Raw genomic sequence first — 16,841 nt, 5'->3', positions numbered from 1 at the left:
TAAAAAATATTAATGATTTTCAAGAGAAACGACCTAAAAATCACAGAGATCAGCAAATGTTAAAATGCGTACTGTGTACGTCATTAAGATACATAGATAAAAATAAGACAGCTTTTACACATTGATTATACCTCGTATTTATCTTTATTATCATACTTTCAGTCGGTGTTTCTCCTTGTAAGGCCTTCTGATTAAAGTCACTTCTGTTCTCTAAATTTTTCATCCAAAGGTATTTTGATGTTCCCTCTGATCAAGATATTGCTCTGATCTTTGTAAGATTTAGCAAAGATTGTATTTTTGCCTATATAATGTCCTTGATTTAGGTAATTTGAAATGAAAACATTTCAACTGGTGTCTAGAAATATCTATCTAATCTTCGGTTAGGTAGGAGTTTTAGATTTTCAAGTAGAAATCGAGTCGCATGGTAGTAATGCGAAGAAAATACGCCCAAAATAAGCTCTTTCTCTTTACGTGCCAAATTAGTCAAGTCTCTACTCGTGTAAACACGGCGAAACTTTTGCGTCGCCATGTTGGCTACGTAGTCTATCCCAGACACTAAATACTCTGATGTGACCAATGACATCAGCTGACATAAACTATGTAGGAAACATTGTCTGGTGACAGCTTCCGTGACCTTTCCACACCCTCCCCGTAACCCTGTCCATCGCAGCTCATTAATATGCATGACTACCCCATCACATGACGTCACCTATTTGTGTCAACCCCGCCAAACAACCAAGGGGGCTGTAGCATTGAATGAGAAGTCTTTCAGCTATTTTTCTGTCTTTTTACAACATATTAGGCAAAACTAGAACGAAAAAAGAATTATCAGTATATTCTTGCAGCAATGATATGAACCTTGTATCGAAAATGTTTGCATTTACCGAGAAATTTGTACGAATTTGTTGCGGATAGACTCGGACTTGTTGTTGACGGGTGGGCGGGGCTAGAGTTGTGATCACGTGACCGTAATTTCTAGGATTTCACGCAACGTAAATTATGTCAATCCTGACTTCCCGCAAGGCGGGGTTACAAATTAAATTAAAGAGCTCGTCTGTGTTATATTATTTCTACGTAACATCAGAGCTTATAGAGCATATCTATAAAAAACTTTTTGAATGGTAAAACAAAAAGAGTGGCAACTGAAGAGGAATAGTTTCTCTTGCTGAAACAAAAACTTCACGAAACTTTGCTTTCGCGTATATCTACTTCTTGGTTGCTGTCGGTAAAATGTTCGAGCTAGATAACATAACAAATCTGGGCAAAGACGTGTTTCTCTTGTGTTGTGATAAACCCGAGTTCGTACAGAACCCTCCGACGGATTGGAAACATTAACGGACAAGAAGATTAACTTGTAATCTACTTTCTCTCTTTATCCCGCTGAGTTAACAAGATTATCCTTTAAAAACATCACATTAAATCATTGAAAAACAAAACATCACCACGGGTAGACTAAAGACTATTTGAGCTACTCTTCTTCACTTCAAGTGTTGATATATCTTTGGAAAAAAGTATGAAACATTGTAAGAAATCAAAGACATGTTACTTATTCACCTTCTTTTCTTTGTTTTGTTTCTCAGTGATGACTTTTTCACCCCTATAAATTTCCCGAATGCATCGAAACTCAATGGGGCAGTTAATCGTTCAACGAAAAAACTGTCACTTTTACGAGTCCGCTGTTGCTAATTGACAAGAAAATGATTCTAATAAACTCGATTTGACGCGTCAAGTCGTAAAACTTTTGTTTTTCTTGTAACTTTTTCCTATTGATGGACTTCTGTCTAATTAATCATCAGTGATAATCACGCAATAAAAGAATTTTTGGTGACGAAAGATTTTTGAGTGACGGCTTTGGCAGATTTATCAAATTGCAGCTTAAAACGACATAAATTTAGTTGCGGTTTTATTTTCTGGAAACTTGATCGGAACTTAAGCTTTACTTACTAAATCTGTTTTCAAGGTTTGCTTGTTGAGTTATTTTTCATATCATCATCATATGGAGTTTTCAGTTAGTGGTAGAAAAATGTATTCATCTTAATTATGAAATAAACTTTATGAAAGAAGGTAAGACTTGCGTTTGAATTTTTCATTTCGTAAGACGGGTTTCATATCTGTTTCTATTCTTCCACTGAGGAGCGAAATCATCAAAAACTTTCATCCAGCGCTGTTTCGAAGAAATGAATTTGTATCGCCTTACTGAAGGAAGGGCTGAGATGACATCGCCACAACAACGGATCAAGAAAAATTACCCGTGAAATCAAAAAACAAAAGTTAACGACAAGAAATCCACATGACAAGAACTTCAAAAGAGGAGGTGACATTTATTAATGGAGACATAAAAGTGCAAAAGTACGAAATTTCGCGTGAAAAGTATCAGAGTTCTATTCTCAATACTAAGAACTACCATTTTTCGTTTTTGAGCGAACGAAATATTACCGCAAACCCCAAAACTATGGAAAACACGCTCAATTCCTAAAACGACTTCTGTCACCCCGTCGGAAAAAACAACTCTATTTACTCATTTATTATTAAGTTATTCATTGTCATTCCGACCTCTGACCTTTGTCACAACTTTAGTGTGAGAATCACACGTCTGGTCCAAAGTGACCATTTATGTCATAAATACTTTTCCGCTAGCGCCTTGCCACAATAAACCGTTTAGCGTCTGGCGTTGTCTAGAACGCAACCTGCGTTTCAAATCGTCAAAACTGGCAAAAGTACACGTTTTCTGATTAAATCTTCTTTATAGATACTTTAGGAGGAATGGAAAAGTGGTGTTTTTGAGGAAAAGTTATCTGACCTGACGCCTACAGGCAGACAAATGTAAACTTTACATCTGTGTGAAGCAGACCACACCGCTTGATATATGACCTGTTTCCGCATGCCTTACACACACGGAAGATTTATAACCCCAATCTAACCGCAAACCTTCTGTTATAATGTAAACGTCTGGAAAATTAAAACCTTCTTCAACAGAGCTTACACTGTTAAACTTTTCTACACGAACTTTGCAACTTTTTCTGTGTCCTCTCTTCCACGAGTCGGGAAAGTTGTTCTGGAGTAAGACATGTCGGGTATTGTGGCGGCGGTGTTAATTACAGGTCTTTGACGCATGTATGCGATGTTTGTGTCAATTACAGAAGTCAGACCGCGCAAACAAGGCGGATAAACAACACCAGAGATTGCGCCTGTGGTACCGCCGATTGGTGGCGCGGAGGGCGGAACAACACACCCAACAAAAAAGGGCTCCGAACCCAGACACATAAATTTTACAACCGGCGGGTCGCTTTCAAAGGAACAGGACGGGGGTGTTTGCTGAGAAATTAGGGGGATTCAATTAGCAGGCTTGCGACAGGCCCACAGATGTCTGCAGTCGTGAAATCTGTCGCGCAAAACTTCGCGTTTCAGCGAGGAATGTTTCCAACAGACACGCTGTTCCCTCAAGTCGTCTCGCCTTAGTCAAAACAAGCTCAAAAAGTTTTTAAAAAGTCGCCGCCGTGTGTCCACTCGACCTAAAATAAATAAAGACGTCCGCTGTCTGGGAGAAAGTAGCTACTATTGGTCCAATTGTGGGTAATTTAGTTTTATGGCTTCAACTTGTGAGGTTGCATACGTAATGAAGTTACTGAGTCTGGAAAGTTTTCCGGTGTCAGTCGGTGCCGTTTTTCAGTGCGTGTGGCCTCAGATAACGCTTCTGGTCCAAATTACTGAAGACTGTGGGTAGAAATGACTTCTTTCAGGACCCTGGTTGTAAGAAGGACCAAAAGTCGGGGACGGCGGATGGGAAAAGTTTCTTAGCGCCCGCAGGGGGCTTCATATGACGGTGTTAAATGCACACCAATGGAACTTGTAAGAGGTATCCGTAGCCAGTGTGCGCTTCAACTTCGCAACGGACGGTAGAGGGATGACTTCGGTTTTTACTAATTTTAGGAAGAAGTTTTTGACTTCTAAAAGTTCTCTTCCCCGTGGACTAGTTCACCTTTTGAACTTGGATTGACCGGAGATGTTCCGATGTCTACAGGGACCCGGTGAGTTGTCCATATTCATATCTAGCACGCCTGTGCTGTTTTGCGTCTGAATCGCTATCTTCCCCCATGTGTTGTACTACATTGTTTGTGCGCCATTCATCGCCTATTGTCTTACTCACAACTCCTATTAGTTCTGATTCTCCGTGGTCATGTCTGGAAACTTGAAAGCGCACCGCTATCTTTCTTATGCGGGCGAAATTCATGAGAAAAACTACTCGGTGTCTTTGTCTATTAGTTGCTGTGTTTTGCATATGCTTTTAAAGAACCTATAATTTTGTTGTAAAAGTTGAATTATGACCCCCTATTTTTCTAACTGTCTAGGTATCACGGCTTGGTCAATTTTTACATTTACTAGTTTGTCCGTTTCAGTGAAGGGTACGGGGTTGAGGACGAGGCCGACCGGGGCTTGTCACAAGCCTCCTCGGCGCTAGATCGCACCTCGTGCCGTAAGGATTACCACCGAGGGCCCTTTTAAGGTCAGTACCGTTAAGTGTTACCACCGTCGCTTTAGAGACGTCACTTCAGTCTAGCAAGGACGGCTAGAAAGCGCAGAGAGGACCGGCTAAGTGGTCGACTTTTCAAATTGGGCCTTTTGATTTCAAAACACGCGGAACCGACTGTCACTTGGCCATTTGCTTGGCCCGTTCGCCAACCACTTAAGGTCGGCTGGGGAAATATTAGCTTTCGTATGGCAAACATGAATATGTGTAGACATAAGCACGGGAAAACAGTTCTTGTTAAATTTGATTTTCAACAGTCTTCTCTTCGCTCCTCTTTAGAGTGATACGAGCGCATCCAAACGGTTTGATAGTTGAATTCTGAAAGAGCGCAGAAGAACGGAGTAGTAGATTGTTGATCTACAGCTCATTGATTAAAGTAAGGAATTTTTGAAATGATTTTTAAAATTGCAAAGCACTTCTTCTACATCTGATTTGAAGAAAAGCTATCGTCTGCTGTTTCTTAATCCTTTTAAATCGAGACCTTTTAGTGAATGGAGATGACCACAAATTGGCCCCTGTGTGACCGTGATGCGAACATAGATAGCTGTGTCCCCCTGTCGCCTGCAAATTTGCCTGACAAACAGCAGACAGAAGGGTGGTTTTCTCGGGTGTTGTCTTCCAACATGCATGTTTTTGTCGCGATTTTAATTTGAACTAGTCGTATGGATGAGCGCGGCGACATGAAACGCCGCGCGACCATTGCACGCGCCGACTTTGATCAAAGCCTGTGTAATTCCATTGTCTATATGGATCAATCGGCCATGGATACCTGAACGCTGGGGGACCCAGAATGGCTTCCTCACCCAGGGGAATACACACGTAGTCTTGAAATTAAATTCCCACCAAATTTGTTTCTAAACTACCAAAATTACCCCAACACCACAAAGAGGTTAATTTTCCACCAGTTGTAAAGCTGTTATACGGTTTAACAAATGGGCAAATAGCGTGCGAGAAGCGTGTTGCACTTGTGTTGTGTATTTACAGCGGCAATGCCATCCTCTAGCGTCCACATGCGGGCACTATCCCCCCGCTCAGCGATGGGCCTGCCCTGCTTTTGGCCTGTAGTGAACTCTAAGCACGGGAAGGGAAACCCCGAGCCCAAAATAAACACGGGGGGAAGGCTTCCCCCCCACTCAAGGCTGTCAAAGAGAAATTGATGAGTGTGGGTCGGGAACTGAAACCTTAGGTGTCAAGGGTCAAACGCGAGAGCATCAGTTATACTTAGACAATCGCTACTACAATATGTCACAATCTCGGCAGGGAGAGGTTACCCCGGTACCGTGTTAGGACGGGACTTGAACGGTAGCCAAGTCAGCAGGCGCCCTCCACTGCAGGTGCGCGTTACGTATGCCTGTCGGAGAGAGCGCCTGGCACTAGACAGCTACTTGTGTTACATACAGATAGAGGTGGTAGTCTCTCGGGGACACCAAACCCATCTGCTACCCATGTACTATGTACCTGTGCATGTTCTTATCAGTTATGTATAATAGGGCTATACGCAGGGCCCGGGACGGATGTAAAATAGGAATATTTCCTCCCAAACACTGCGGACTAACACCACGCTGTAGTTGTAGATGTTTATTATGATGTTGTTTTGTTGTGTAGTTGTAAACATGTACACCGTACACGCCTAGGGCGGGCGTGTGTGAGGTTATCGCCTCCTGACCTGGCCTAGCGGCCGGCACGGGTATTGTACCCACCGCCCTATAACACTGAACGCACTCTATAAAACGAGTGTTTTTTATGACTAACATTTATATATGTACTGTATATACACATTGATTGTCGTAACGTTATATATACCTGGCGAGGAGCCAGAGAGCTGGTCTATTCAGCTTTCCTGCTTAGAGCAGGATTTATCACAAGCGTGATATGATTTTCCAATTTAGTCGTTAAAACGACATATTTTATCATAGGCACGTTGCCGCCGTCACTTACCGTAAGGCTGGCGGCTGAGAGTATTATACTGTGATTTATGACTTGTGTGTTTAACGTGCCATTGCCTACGCACACTTACATGCTTTGTTATAGCTTATGTATTTCTTAACGATGTATTGATGCAAAGCTATTGGGCCTAACACATCTTTAAAGGGACGTTAAATCGCCCAATACGCCGTCCCGGTTATGATATAATCTATGTGCTACTAACACTCACAGCCACTTGAATGCGTTATTGTAGATAAACCAGCGGGTAAACATGTGCTTGAGTTGTAGTGCTACGCGCGCTCCTTATGTGCTGTTACCCATGGTTTCTAACATTTAGGACAACATTGTGGCGATAAAAGAAGGCTTTAAGAGGATGCTTATTTGTTCTTTGATAAAGAAAACTCCAAGCCACAGAGTTTGAGAGCACACCAGCCTTCCGTGGTATCTATTATGTGCCCTCATTTGTATTGTTTGTTAGAAAGGGCATTCATGTGATGCTTACGTATCTACCAGTCACTCTAGTTTTTCATCTAATTATGTCGTAAGCCGAACACGCCCTACTATTGGGATGTGCCTTGTTGACACCGTTTTTAGCATGTTTTGAAGCGTAGTTAGTGATGTGTAAGTTAGAGTGAAGTTTTATCAAGACGACATCTGCTCCTAGAGTCGCATAGTTTCATGTTTGCGACATTGTTTTGTGCGGAGCTAGGGCTGTGTCAATAGTGGTCCGGCAGCTATTATTTAGATTGGCCACCGTAACGGCCACTATTGAATATTCCGGGCTGACCGGCGGATGACCCCACGAGTGTCACTCGCTCGGAACGTGTTTCTGTTGTTCGAGCTAACAGCAGTACTGTGCAAAATGCACTGCCTCGGGGCATGTTGGGGTCTCCATGTGGCCCGTACAGTTCTCTGTGTGTTGTTGAAAATAGATTACTAGTCGGTACATCCGACCCGTTGTGTTGATTTCCACACTGACTTACTGCATGCTTGATGTGATGTTTCTTGTAGTGGGTAATGTGGGCCATATTGCTCGGCCCGGAGTGCCGTACCAAATCGGCTATTACTCAGTGAGGGGTGTTTTTTCACCCCGAATGTATGATCACATTGCTAACCCGTATGTCCCGCATCTTGTGTTTTATGTCGGCCCACTGGGCTTTATATCGCGGGTTTAGTGTATGATGATGCACAATTTAACCAATGTACTTACTGAAGCTAATATTTTATGTTTTGAATAATGCATCATGTTGATCTGGGGTGAACCTTTCCTTGCCGAGATTGTAAAGACTACATACAAAAAATATAAGATTTTTAAAAATCCAATACACACACAGGACCTGAATTATAAATTCCTTCAAATGTTAAATATTTTAACTCATACGTTTGAAAGCCTCTCATAACATCCATGAGACACGCTCTGACACAGGTTTCAAATGACCCTATCACAAAAGAAGAAAAAAATGTCACTAATTTTTAAAGCAATTTGGCCTGAGAGTTGTTCGGTTTGCTGAATGAACTCTACTCTACTCTGATACCAGAACAAAGAAGTCATATCGGAGAAGCCCTGCGCGCGACGAAGCCATTCTGTGATCACTCAAGAATTTTATCTGAATTGATTTAGTTATTTAGAGAGAAGTAATAGTCCCTGAGTAGTGGCTGATGAAATTATAACACCTCTAGACGGGATGTAAGATAATGTAGAAGCACATCTTTCAGGTGTCCCAGCGCTGTGAATCATTAGATGATGTAGACTTACACGGTGGCATAAGATTAACGGGACGTTTGGATGCGTGTGTCAGTCAAACCGCCCTCCTCTTGCTAACGATATTCTCTCTCTCTCACACTCTCTCACAGAGAACGTGCGCTGGGACCCCACATGTTCTACAGAGGACTCCTCCTTTTTCGGTACGTATTACGGATCACACAGACAAGATTCCCTCCCCTTGTATCACCGCAGACGACACGCAGGAATTAACAAAAAGTACAAATCAGAAGCCTGTTCCCGTCACCCCATGACCTGACCTTCCCAAAGTCACAGCAATTAATAATGTTCTACGTTGATACCTGACAAGATAGGTCACCCGGGCTACAATAACCGCGTGGTAAACGGGACAGGCTCGTTAGTACTGACGTTTTTAACACAGGCAGCCGGCAGATTAAAACTCGCTTTACGCTCTCTACTTGGCTTAAAAGTAGCAGAATCCACACATAAGTGTATAAGTTATTGGGGGATGAAGCTTCGTGATGGAAAAGTGTAATCTATGCAATATCTCTGAATAAATATGGTAAAAGAAAACAAACATGTCTATATCTTAATATGCGATTGCGATTTATTTTGTTTTTTTCTCTCTCATCAAGAATTCACTACTATCTTAGTGATTTTTTCGGTCTAAGAAACATACATAACAATACTGTGCTGGAATCCTGCCGTCAAAAAACATTATTTTATATCACAAGCCACTGTACAGTCGAACCTTCAATATAGAGAAGTATGAAGTTCGCTTTGAGAATTTTTACCCTGTTCTCCGATACTTTGATTGTTAAATTACACTTCTCGAGATATGTACAGATGCCTACATCTCCTCAACTTTCATCATACAAACGTCTCTCACTCATACAAAGTAATAAATAACAATATAAATATAGACAAGAACCAACCTGACGATACTTTCACCTGTATAACTTAAAAAGAATATTCCACAAATGATGTGAGTTCTAAAACGTGGGGTGGGGGGTTTTGGAGGGAATGGAGAAGAATGGTGGTATAGTGAGTTTTCAGTCTTACGTCGACTTCGACGGGCTATCTTCACCGGCCGGAGACCCGCCGCTACCCGGGGTGGAGAAACCGTTCTCTTTCTCCCGTTTCTTCTGTTTCATCCTGCGGTTCTGGAACCAGATCTTGACCTGAGTTTCGTTGAGGTTGAGGGCTGCGGCGATCTCGACTCTTCTCGCCCGCGTGAGGTACTTGTTGTAGTGAAACTCCTTTTCCAACTCCGTCAGTTGTTTGGTGGTGAAGTTGGTCCGTCCGTTGTTGGGTCCGGACGTCGTGAAGCCATACTCTCCGGGCTTTCCTGGAGTGAAAACACAACACCAAAACCTTCAACTTACGACAAAGACGACTACTGTAGGTGCTAAATCTTACGAGAAATTTTGGGTGTCCTATCAAATTTTATGTAATCGTAATTTCATGCATAAGGCAGGAGCCCCGTATTAGGCACAGCTTGCTCCACTAAGGCATGGACGGTTTGTAGTACAAACACAACTTGTAAGCTGTCATACTTAGCCAAACAAAGGCCAACGTCTGAATACAAACGTTAGAGAGTCGTAGTTGGTACGATTGACGAGATCTCGATGACGCCGATGGTTTTATACCGGCACTACGAGCGAGAACAGGCGGGGAGTCGCACGCGCCAGGTCCGTAAACATGTGCGCGCGGCCCCGATGACGGGGGTAGTGGTAGCGTAGGTTTGTAGGGCAGGAGTAAGGACGGTTTTACCTACCTGTTCTTGGAGGGTTACGCTTTAGTTTCATCCAGTCGTATGTGGCAACAGGGGGGGATGGTGCAGGAGGGTTGCAGCTCGTGGAAATCATGGGGTCCTGCCCCGTATGGTGGTGCATGTATCCGTACTGAGAGTCCAAGGGTGGCGGGGCCACCGTCCCGTTCATTCCTGAGTTGTACGACGAGTAAGAACCGGCAAGCTCTGCCCCGAAACTCCCCGAGTACATAGCAGCGTGGTTGTTCGTCCCGTAACCATTGCCCATGTGGTGGCCGCCGGGGTGAGAATAGTGGTTATACGAGTACGTTGTAAAATTCTGCGGGTCGCCGTTCGACATGATCACCGGCGGGTCGTAAGGCGACGGGCCGGGGACGGGGCCTGGACCTGGCCCGGCCGACGGAGGGAGCTGTCCGCTCGGTCCCATCGTTACGTGTCGGTCAACATTGTTCATCGCGCACGACTGGTACGCGGGCACACCGTAGTCTTGGCCATAGCTCCTCGGGGAGCAAGTGTTTTGGTCGCCGTTACACAGAGAGTAGTCCACGTACGAGTTCATTCTTGCCGTGTCCATTTGCTCCATCTGTCAAGCGAACGTTTCGATTTCGCCTGTCGAATTTGTCGATAAATGGTGCTAAATTGCTCACTTGCTCTTCACATAGCCTGACACTGATATGGTTACTTTGTTACCCACGTGACAAACAGCGACCAATCAAAACAGCCAGAGCCTATTTGGTATGTTTATCAAGGTGATCCATCACGGAGCCTGACATCTAAATCACTGATGTTAAATTTATCAACCTAGGGCAAACCAGAGGCAAGCCGGTAAATTGTATGCCAAGTTCAGTGAGTGTGCCGTGATTTTCCAGTACTATGGGGTGAATCGTACTGTAAAGGAGAGACGAAAGTCACCGGGACAAACCGGAGGATGTCTCGGAGGACCCTACCACCGCTCCCGCCTGTGCTCTACAGGTAAACCCGTCTTTTTAGGCCTCAAAAGTCTGGCGACGATCGAGCTAGGTCTTGATCACGATCATTGCGTCTTCAACAGGAATGGGGAGGGGCGGCAACCGTAGAACACCCCTGGCCACCTTTTTGAAATTTTCTAACATTTGCTTCGAGTTTTGGTTGCTTCTAAACAACTTCCAGGAATCAGAGTTGAATGGAGTAACGGCAGTTTTTTATTTGAGTCGCTAGAGACCAGGATTTATTAAATATTTGCAGTATCCCAAGCTCTTGTATGCCGAAGCTTGCGGTCATATCGACTGAAACGCTCACCGAAAACCGCACTGTGTTTGCGACGTTCTAATCGTTAGAAAAACAAGAGTAATCTAGCTAAGAAATAGACTAAGACTTCGACTACTTCTTAAAAATGTGGGGAGAGATTTGTCCCCAAACAGGACAAGAATCGGAGGATGTGGTTGGCCGGTTTATTCTTGATTCATCGCCGCCATTACAGGGGTCGCGTGAGGGGTCACATCGCGAGGCCTGCAGAAGACCTACACGTTCGGCACAAAACAAACACGTTTCTGTCCCGTTCCCCACGAAAAGTCAAAACTTTTCTACCCCATCAGACGCAGTGAGAAATTAATTATGTGCTATTGATCCCCACTAAAAGTGTTACTTCGGGGTTGGCAAGCTTTGGGCCGGGCACATTCATGCATAATTACGCGCGGGCTGGAAGTTTTGCATGAAAAAGCTGTGGTGTAGATTCGGTGGGCCTTTGTGACACAGATCCTACCGCCCTAGGGGCTTCATTTTTTCTCCTCGCCAACCATGTCCCGTTCCCTGTTTTAAAATGTCAACCGTTTCCTTCAAACACACGCCTCAAACTCTCCTTCCAACGCTCTAACTTCGCCATAGAATCTGCTGTGTATCCCTTCACAACTGAAAACCTATGCATGCTTTCGCACCGTGCATATTGTGACAACAACTCAACAAAATTCACACAAAAGTGTGGGCTTTTTTGTCCCCTCTGATTTGCAAATGTTGATAACATCGGAGACAATTGTCTAAACTCACACCAACCCGCCACGAATAATAGCCGACAACGAGTTGTCGATCTTGCTAATTTTACCTCACAAAACATGTTGTAATACACAAGCTAATTCTCTCTCTTTTCCTGGTGGTGATACCAGTGTTAACTCTACATAACAAAGAGGAAGTGTTCTTTCGTTACCGCTTGAACCTGAAACATTGGGATTTATTTCATAAACTAAAACATCACACTGCGTCATTTTTCTCGGTAAAATGCTTTAAATCTCAAGCAACATGATTTGTAAAACGTTCAAACGTTCTACAAGACGTTCATACAAAACTCCTTGTATTATCATGCATGAGATGCTTTCTTTTTAACAGAAAGGTTAGAATTTGTATCAATGGCTCTGCAATCTTCTATTAACAAGGTTTGAAAGAGGAGTTTTCAACTTCTAATTGACATAACAGCGAAAACAACATCACCTATATGCACGCACACGTTTTATCTGTGCTCATTGATCAGAATGCAGAGAAGAAAATTACGTTTGCAATGGGTGACAGTATACATAATTAAGTAAGAACAGATTCTCGAATACGGAAGGCAATAAGATCAAAAAGTAGGGAAGATCTTGATTCCCTTTTACACTGATCAATGCAGTTAACATGTAACAATGTTTTCGGACATTGAATTTTTTCGAATCTGTAAAGCTTTTTTTCAGACAAACTTGTGAGGGAAACAGACTGTTCAAACTCTAAAAAGAAGCTACAAAACTGCATGCTTGGTACAAAATGATTGTTTTAGAACAGCACGTTATGGCTTCATTTAATAAGTCTGTTTCACAACCAAACAAGTCATTTAATGTTTTGATTGTTTTTGCACCAAATGTTTATATATGTTTTTATTTTTACATGCAACCCTTGTTTGAGCGAGTTGTAGTAGACATATCCTCCCCTTCTCAGCCAATGCATGGCCTGTTTCCCTACATTTCTAAAGGAATTCGGTGTTTGTTGATATTCTAAACACCCCCATGTGTTCCCATGTGCCTGGAAGGCTTGAAAACAACACACTGGTCGACCTTATTGCAAATATTGAGATCGACATGGCCTGAACTCTGACATGACCCTTGTGTCGATAAGATTTGCCCGGAAGCGAAGTTTGCTGCAGAGCTTGCCAGAAATGTATTCAGTCTGCTATGCTTCATTTATTTCACTCAAGCCGGCACCCAACTTACAACTTGGCCTGCAAAATTCATGAAGCCCAGTTTAAAAAACCCCGCAGAAAATCGCGAAGTTATTCATACTTCGCAACAGCATGGCAGAGTTTGAAATAAACATTGGGGAATATTTTAGAATGTTTTTGTGATGTTGTGTTTCTGGCAGCTCTCTCTACAGCTGTCTGTAGCGTGTGTTGACATGTTTAGGTGTCCGCACGCATGCTTGTGGTTCAGAGTTCGCCACCCCCGTTTGAGATTACGATATGTAACGTTGGGTAACCTAAATTCGTGGGGTACTTAAAGTCGGGATTTTTCGAAAACGGGGTATTTAGGGATATGTGCTAGATGCAACATCAGTAATACCGCTAGAAATGCAAACTTGACAGACTAACGCATTCAGAACACTGTCTGAAAAGCTTCGATAACCATGCATTAGAAGTTGGCGACGTCAAAACCTCTCCGTCCCTTATTGACAGAGTCTGGGGGCTTCGTGGGAGACTCACACTGCACGGTTGTTCGCTGGTTTATAAGACAAATGTCACATCTCCTGCCTGCTAAACACAATTATTTACAAGACAACTAATTAGAATCTCTTTTGCTAACCTACAACTGGACTCTAAGTGTGATCAATCATCAAAACTCCTCTCTGTTGCTACAACCTACGGCACGTGTATTTTCCCGCCGCCATATTGTTAACCAGAATCCTGTTGTCAAGCAGACGGCAAAGGTTTGTGAGAAACACTTTTTTGTCTAAATGCTGCGTGTGATAGTGGACTGAGGAAGATATTTTCCTCAAAGTTTGCTCCTAACACAACAAGGAACACATGGACATAGTAGTATTACCATTGCTACGGCATCCAGCTAACTTACCATGAATAATGTAACGTTACACGTTGCCCGATGATGACGATGGGCCGACTTTGAGTGAAGTTCTACCGACTCAACACACGGGTTGTTCCCGAGCTGGCCTGATGTGTGCGGTACGGCCGTTTTTTCGTGTATTTTTTTTACTTGGACACGTCTATATCCATAGCACTCTCCTCAAGCCAAGGATGGAACGAATAGCTGCTGTATAAAATGTAATTAGCGGTAAGATATTCAAGACGAATCTTCTCTCCCGAATTAATGTGCCCCCCTGTCCGACAACACTGTCATTGTGCGTGCGGCGGACGGTAGTTTCAAGTTGAAATATTATGGTGTCAGCACGACTAGAGACAAAATCTACCATATATATGATTAGTGCAAAGATAGTACATGATACTGACAGAATTATAGAAAAAAAGGATGGTTTATTGTTCTGCTAGATTGATTTCAGTCAACCATTATCGGAAAAATCCCGAATTTAGGTTACCCAACGTTAGCAGCGAAGGTCAAGTGCGAGGGCCCTGGAGCCACTCCTCGGACGTCACAAACCTTACTAGAGTTAGATGAATAGCTATCCCTACACCGATTCGTTTGGGTCACTTGCCACTAACGTTCCAACAAAGAGACGGCGAGTGTCGATCGTCGGAGCGATAGCAGAGGGTGATAGATGGGGGAAGGGTTCACGGTCGGCAGTGTTTTGGCAGCTAGCGGGTGTGTTTGTTACCCGTCAGCTGTGTACGGGTTTTATTATACCGCCATGTGCGCGAATACCCGACCACGCTGCGCTACTACACACACAGTTGGGGACTACGCTGGAGTATAATAAAAGCCAGAAAATTTGACAAGAATTGATAAAAATGCAAATGATAAAACAGTGCAGCAAACTGTTCTCTTAAAATTGGTATAATTAAAAAATTAGAATTCTCTGTGAATGTGTGTGCCATATTTTTAAGTCTGTCCTATGAAAATGCACTGACTTCACAGAGTTGGTGACCACGTTTGTGTAGAACAAAGCAACATTTTTTAACTAGAATTAAACAAAAACCAAATGTTAAAATCTATACAGCAAACTGATAAACACGGTTGTCTTTGAAATTGAAATGATTTTAGAATTGACATGATAATTGAAAAATAAATATATTAGTATTCAAGATTCTCAGAGTTGGAAAATGGAAATCTAACTGTTCATTGAGCCGTTCATTTCAGTCCTACCTGACCGAAAATTCTACTTTCAGACTCTACTCATGTTTGCAACATACTCTTCTAGAATACTAGTAGTTTCTACGCAATGAATAAGGCTCTTGTTTATGCTAATTTAATCTGACTTGCAAGCAGATTCTTATGTCTCTGTTAAACCCAAGGTTTCTTGTGTTTAACAACATAAATGTTAGAATTATGAAATAAAAAAGACTACATTTTTGAATGTATAACGGTCGTTAGGTAACTCAAACCTCGGCGCCATTTTGTATCTTGGTTCTCTGACTCCCAGGCTTGCTATTGTTACCGCCGCCTGGGTATGTGGCACAACACAATGTTCCATAAGTGGCACTGCTTTTATAAATAAAATCATCTTAACTAGATCTAATACTAATCAAATCATAAGCTACAAATGAAGATATGAGAAACAAGACGAAAAAAGCACAAAAGCAATTTTGTCTTTCACATTCGTGTTGCTTTTTAAAATACAAAATTGAAACCGGTTGTGGACCTTTTGTTAAACTGAATAACTAAGTTAAGCTACAAAATTTAGTCCTCAAGTTATCCAAGGTAAAATAATGCAATGATTTGTAAACAAGGTGCTTTCTTTTAAGATACAATAATTTTTTACGAGACCCAAGTTCTATTGTGTGTGCAAAGCTAGCCAACCCATAATTTGTTATAAAACCTACTATTACAAATGATGTTTCGCCTGGTTTAACGGAGTAAAAAGCGTCCCTGTCCGTGGTTTACACATGTTCACATGGGAAAAAGACGTTGCAATGTTATAATAGCTTCCTGCTACTTCATATGACATGCAGTTGTCAAAATTATGACTGAAAAATTTCATTTGATATCTTGACTGAACAAAAACATGATCAGTCAATTTATGACTTCATGTCAATTACTAAAATCGTGGATTATCGTGCGGTGTTTTCAGCTTTTCCATTGCTCAATGTCTTCTTGACTAATTTCGTTCGCAAAATCTTTATAGTAACCTGTGAATGTGTATCTAGAATAAAATCATCGAAAAAAAAACTTTTTAATGGATATTAAAATATTCTGCTCAAATATTGAACCACAGGACTACATCAAAGCAACAAAACGTTTTTATGAGGGGGGGGGGTTAGACTAACGTTCAATAGGTTCTTCTGTCATGGACAGGTTTTGAGTATATCGTCAAATATTTTATTTCCCATAATGTAAAAGTAGTGGCTAGAAGATAAGTTGTGTACAACTTGAGTTTGAGTAGGCCACCACTTTGTCTTCGTCCATTCATTTGTATTATTTGATTCTTCTTGAATAAAGATAAAAAAAGGAAAATATTGAACCCCTGATAGAAAATAAAAAAATCTAATTTTGTTAAGAAAAATAATGAAGTTTTCTTCCAGCCATTTATAATGATAAACACATCCATCAGTGTTGTTAGGACAAGTGTATTGATTTATTGATTACATTATTGATCATAACAATTTGTTCTTCGTGTTTTTCAGGTCACCAGGTGGGGTAGCACAACATGATCCAACATGTCCTCTCTAGACATCTCTCTTACCAGCTCTACTACACGCAGCTGTCTACCTGAAAGTTATCATATCTAGAATTTATAGGTGATCTGCTTCAGTGTAAGCAACGTTTGAAAAT

The 16,841-nt window shown here is 42.1% G+C and overlaps 1 protein-coding gene and 1 long non-coding RNA gene across 2 annotated transcripts; one reads left to right on the top strand and one right to left on the bottom strand.

Annotated features, from left to right (window-relative positions):
- Positions 1-3,924: 3,924 nt before the first annotated feature.
- On the top strand, positions 3,925-16,719 carry LOC136446599 (uncharacterized). Its single transcript, XR_010757605.1, has 3 exons — positions 3,925-4,028; positions 4,398-10,920; positions 16,694-16,719. It is a non-coding gene; the product is annotated as an uncharacterized lncRNA (long non-coding RNA).
- On the bottom strand, positions 8,763-10,531 carry LOC136446598 (homeobox protein Hox-A1-like). The gene is made up of 2 exons (XM_066445048.1): positions 9,955-10,531; positions 8,763-9,525 (listed from the first exon to the last, which is right to left on the bottom strand). The coding sequence occupies exons 1-2, from the start codon at positions 10,529-10,531 to the stop codon at positions 9,236-9,238; spliced, it is 867 nt and encodes a 288-aa protein (XP_066301145.1). The 3' UTR covers positions 8,763-9,235.
- Positions 16,720-16,841: the final 122 nt, after the last annotated feature.

This window comes from Branchiostoma lanceolatum, chromosome 12, assembly GCF_035083965.1.
Source record: "Branchiostoma lanceolatum isolate klBraLanc5 chromosome 12, klBraLanc5.hap2, whole genome shotgun sequence".
NCBI lineage: Eukaryota > Metazoa > Chordata > Leptocardii > Amphioxiformes > Branchiostomatidae > Branchiostoma > Branchiostoma lanceolatum.
The sequence above is the reverse complement of the archived record's forward strand: the minus strand, read 5'-3'. Positions and strand labels throughout refer to the sequence as shown.

Excerpts from the sequence above, each read along its gene's own strand:
- LOC136446598 (XM_066445048.1), bottom strand. The coding sequence starts at position 10,531 with ATGGAGCAAATGGACACGGCAAGAATGAACTCGTACGTGGACTACTCT. Across the intron at positions 9,526-9,954 it reads GCGTAACCCTCCAAGAACAG|GAAAGCCCGGAGAGTATGGC; the intron begins GTAGGTAAAACC and ends TTTTCACTCCAG.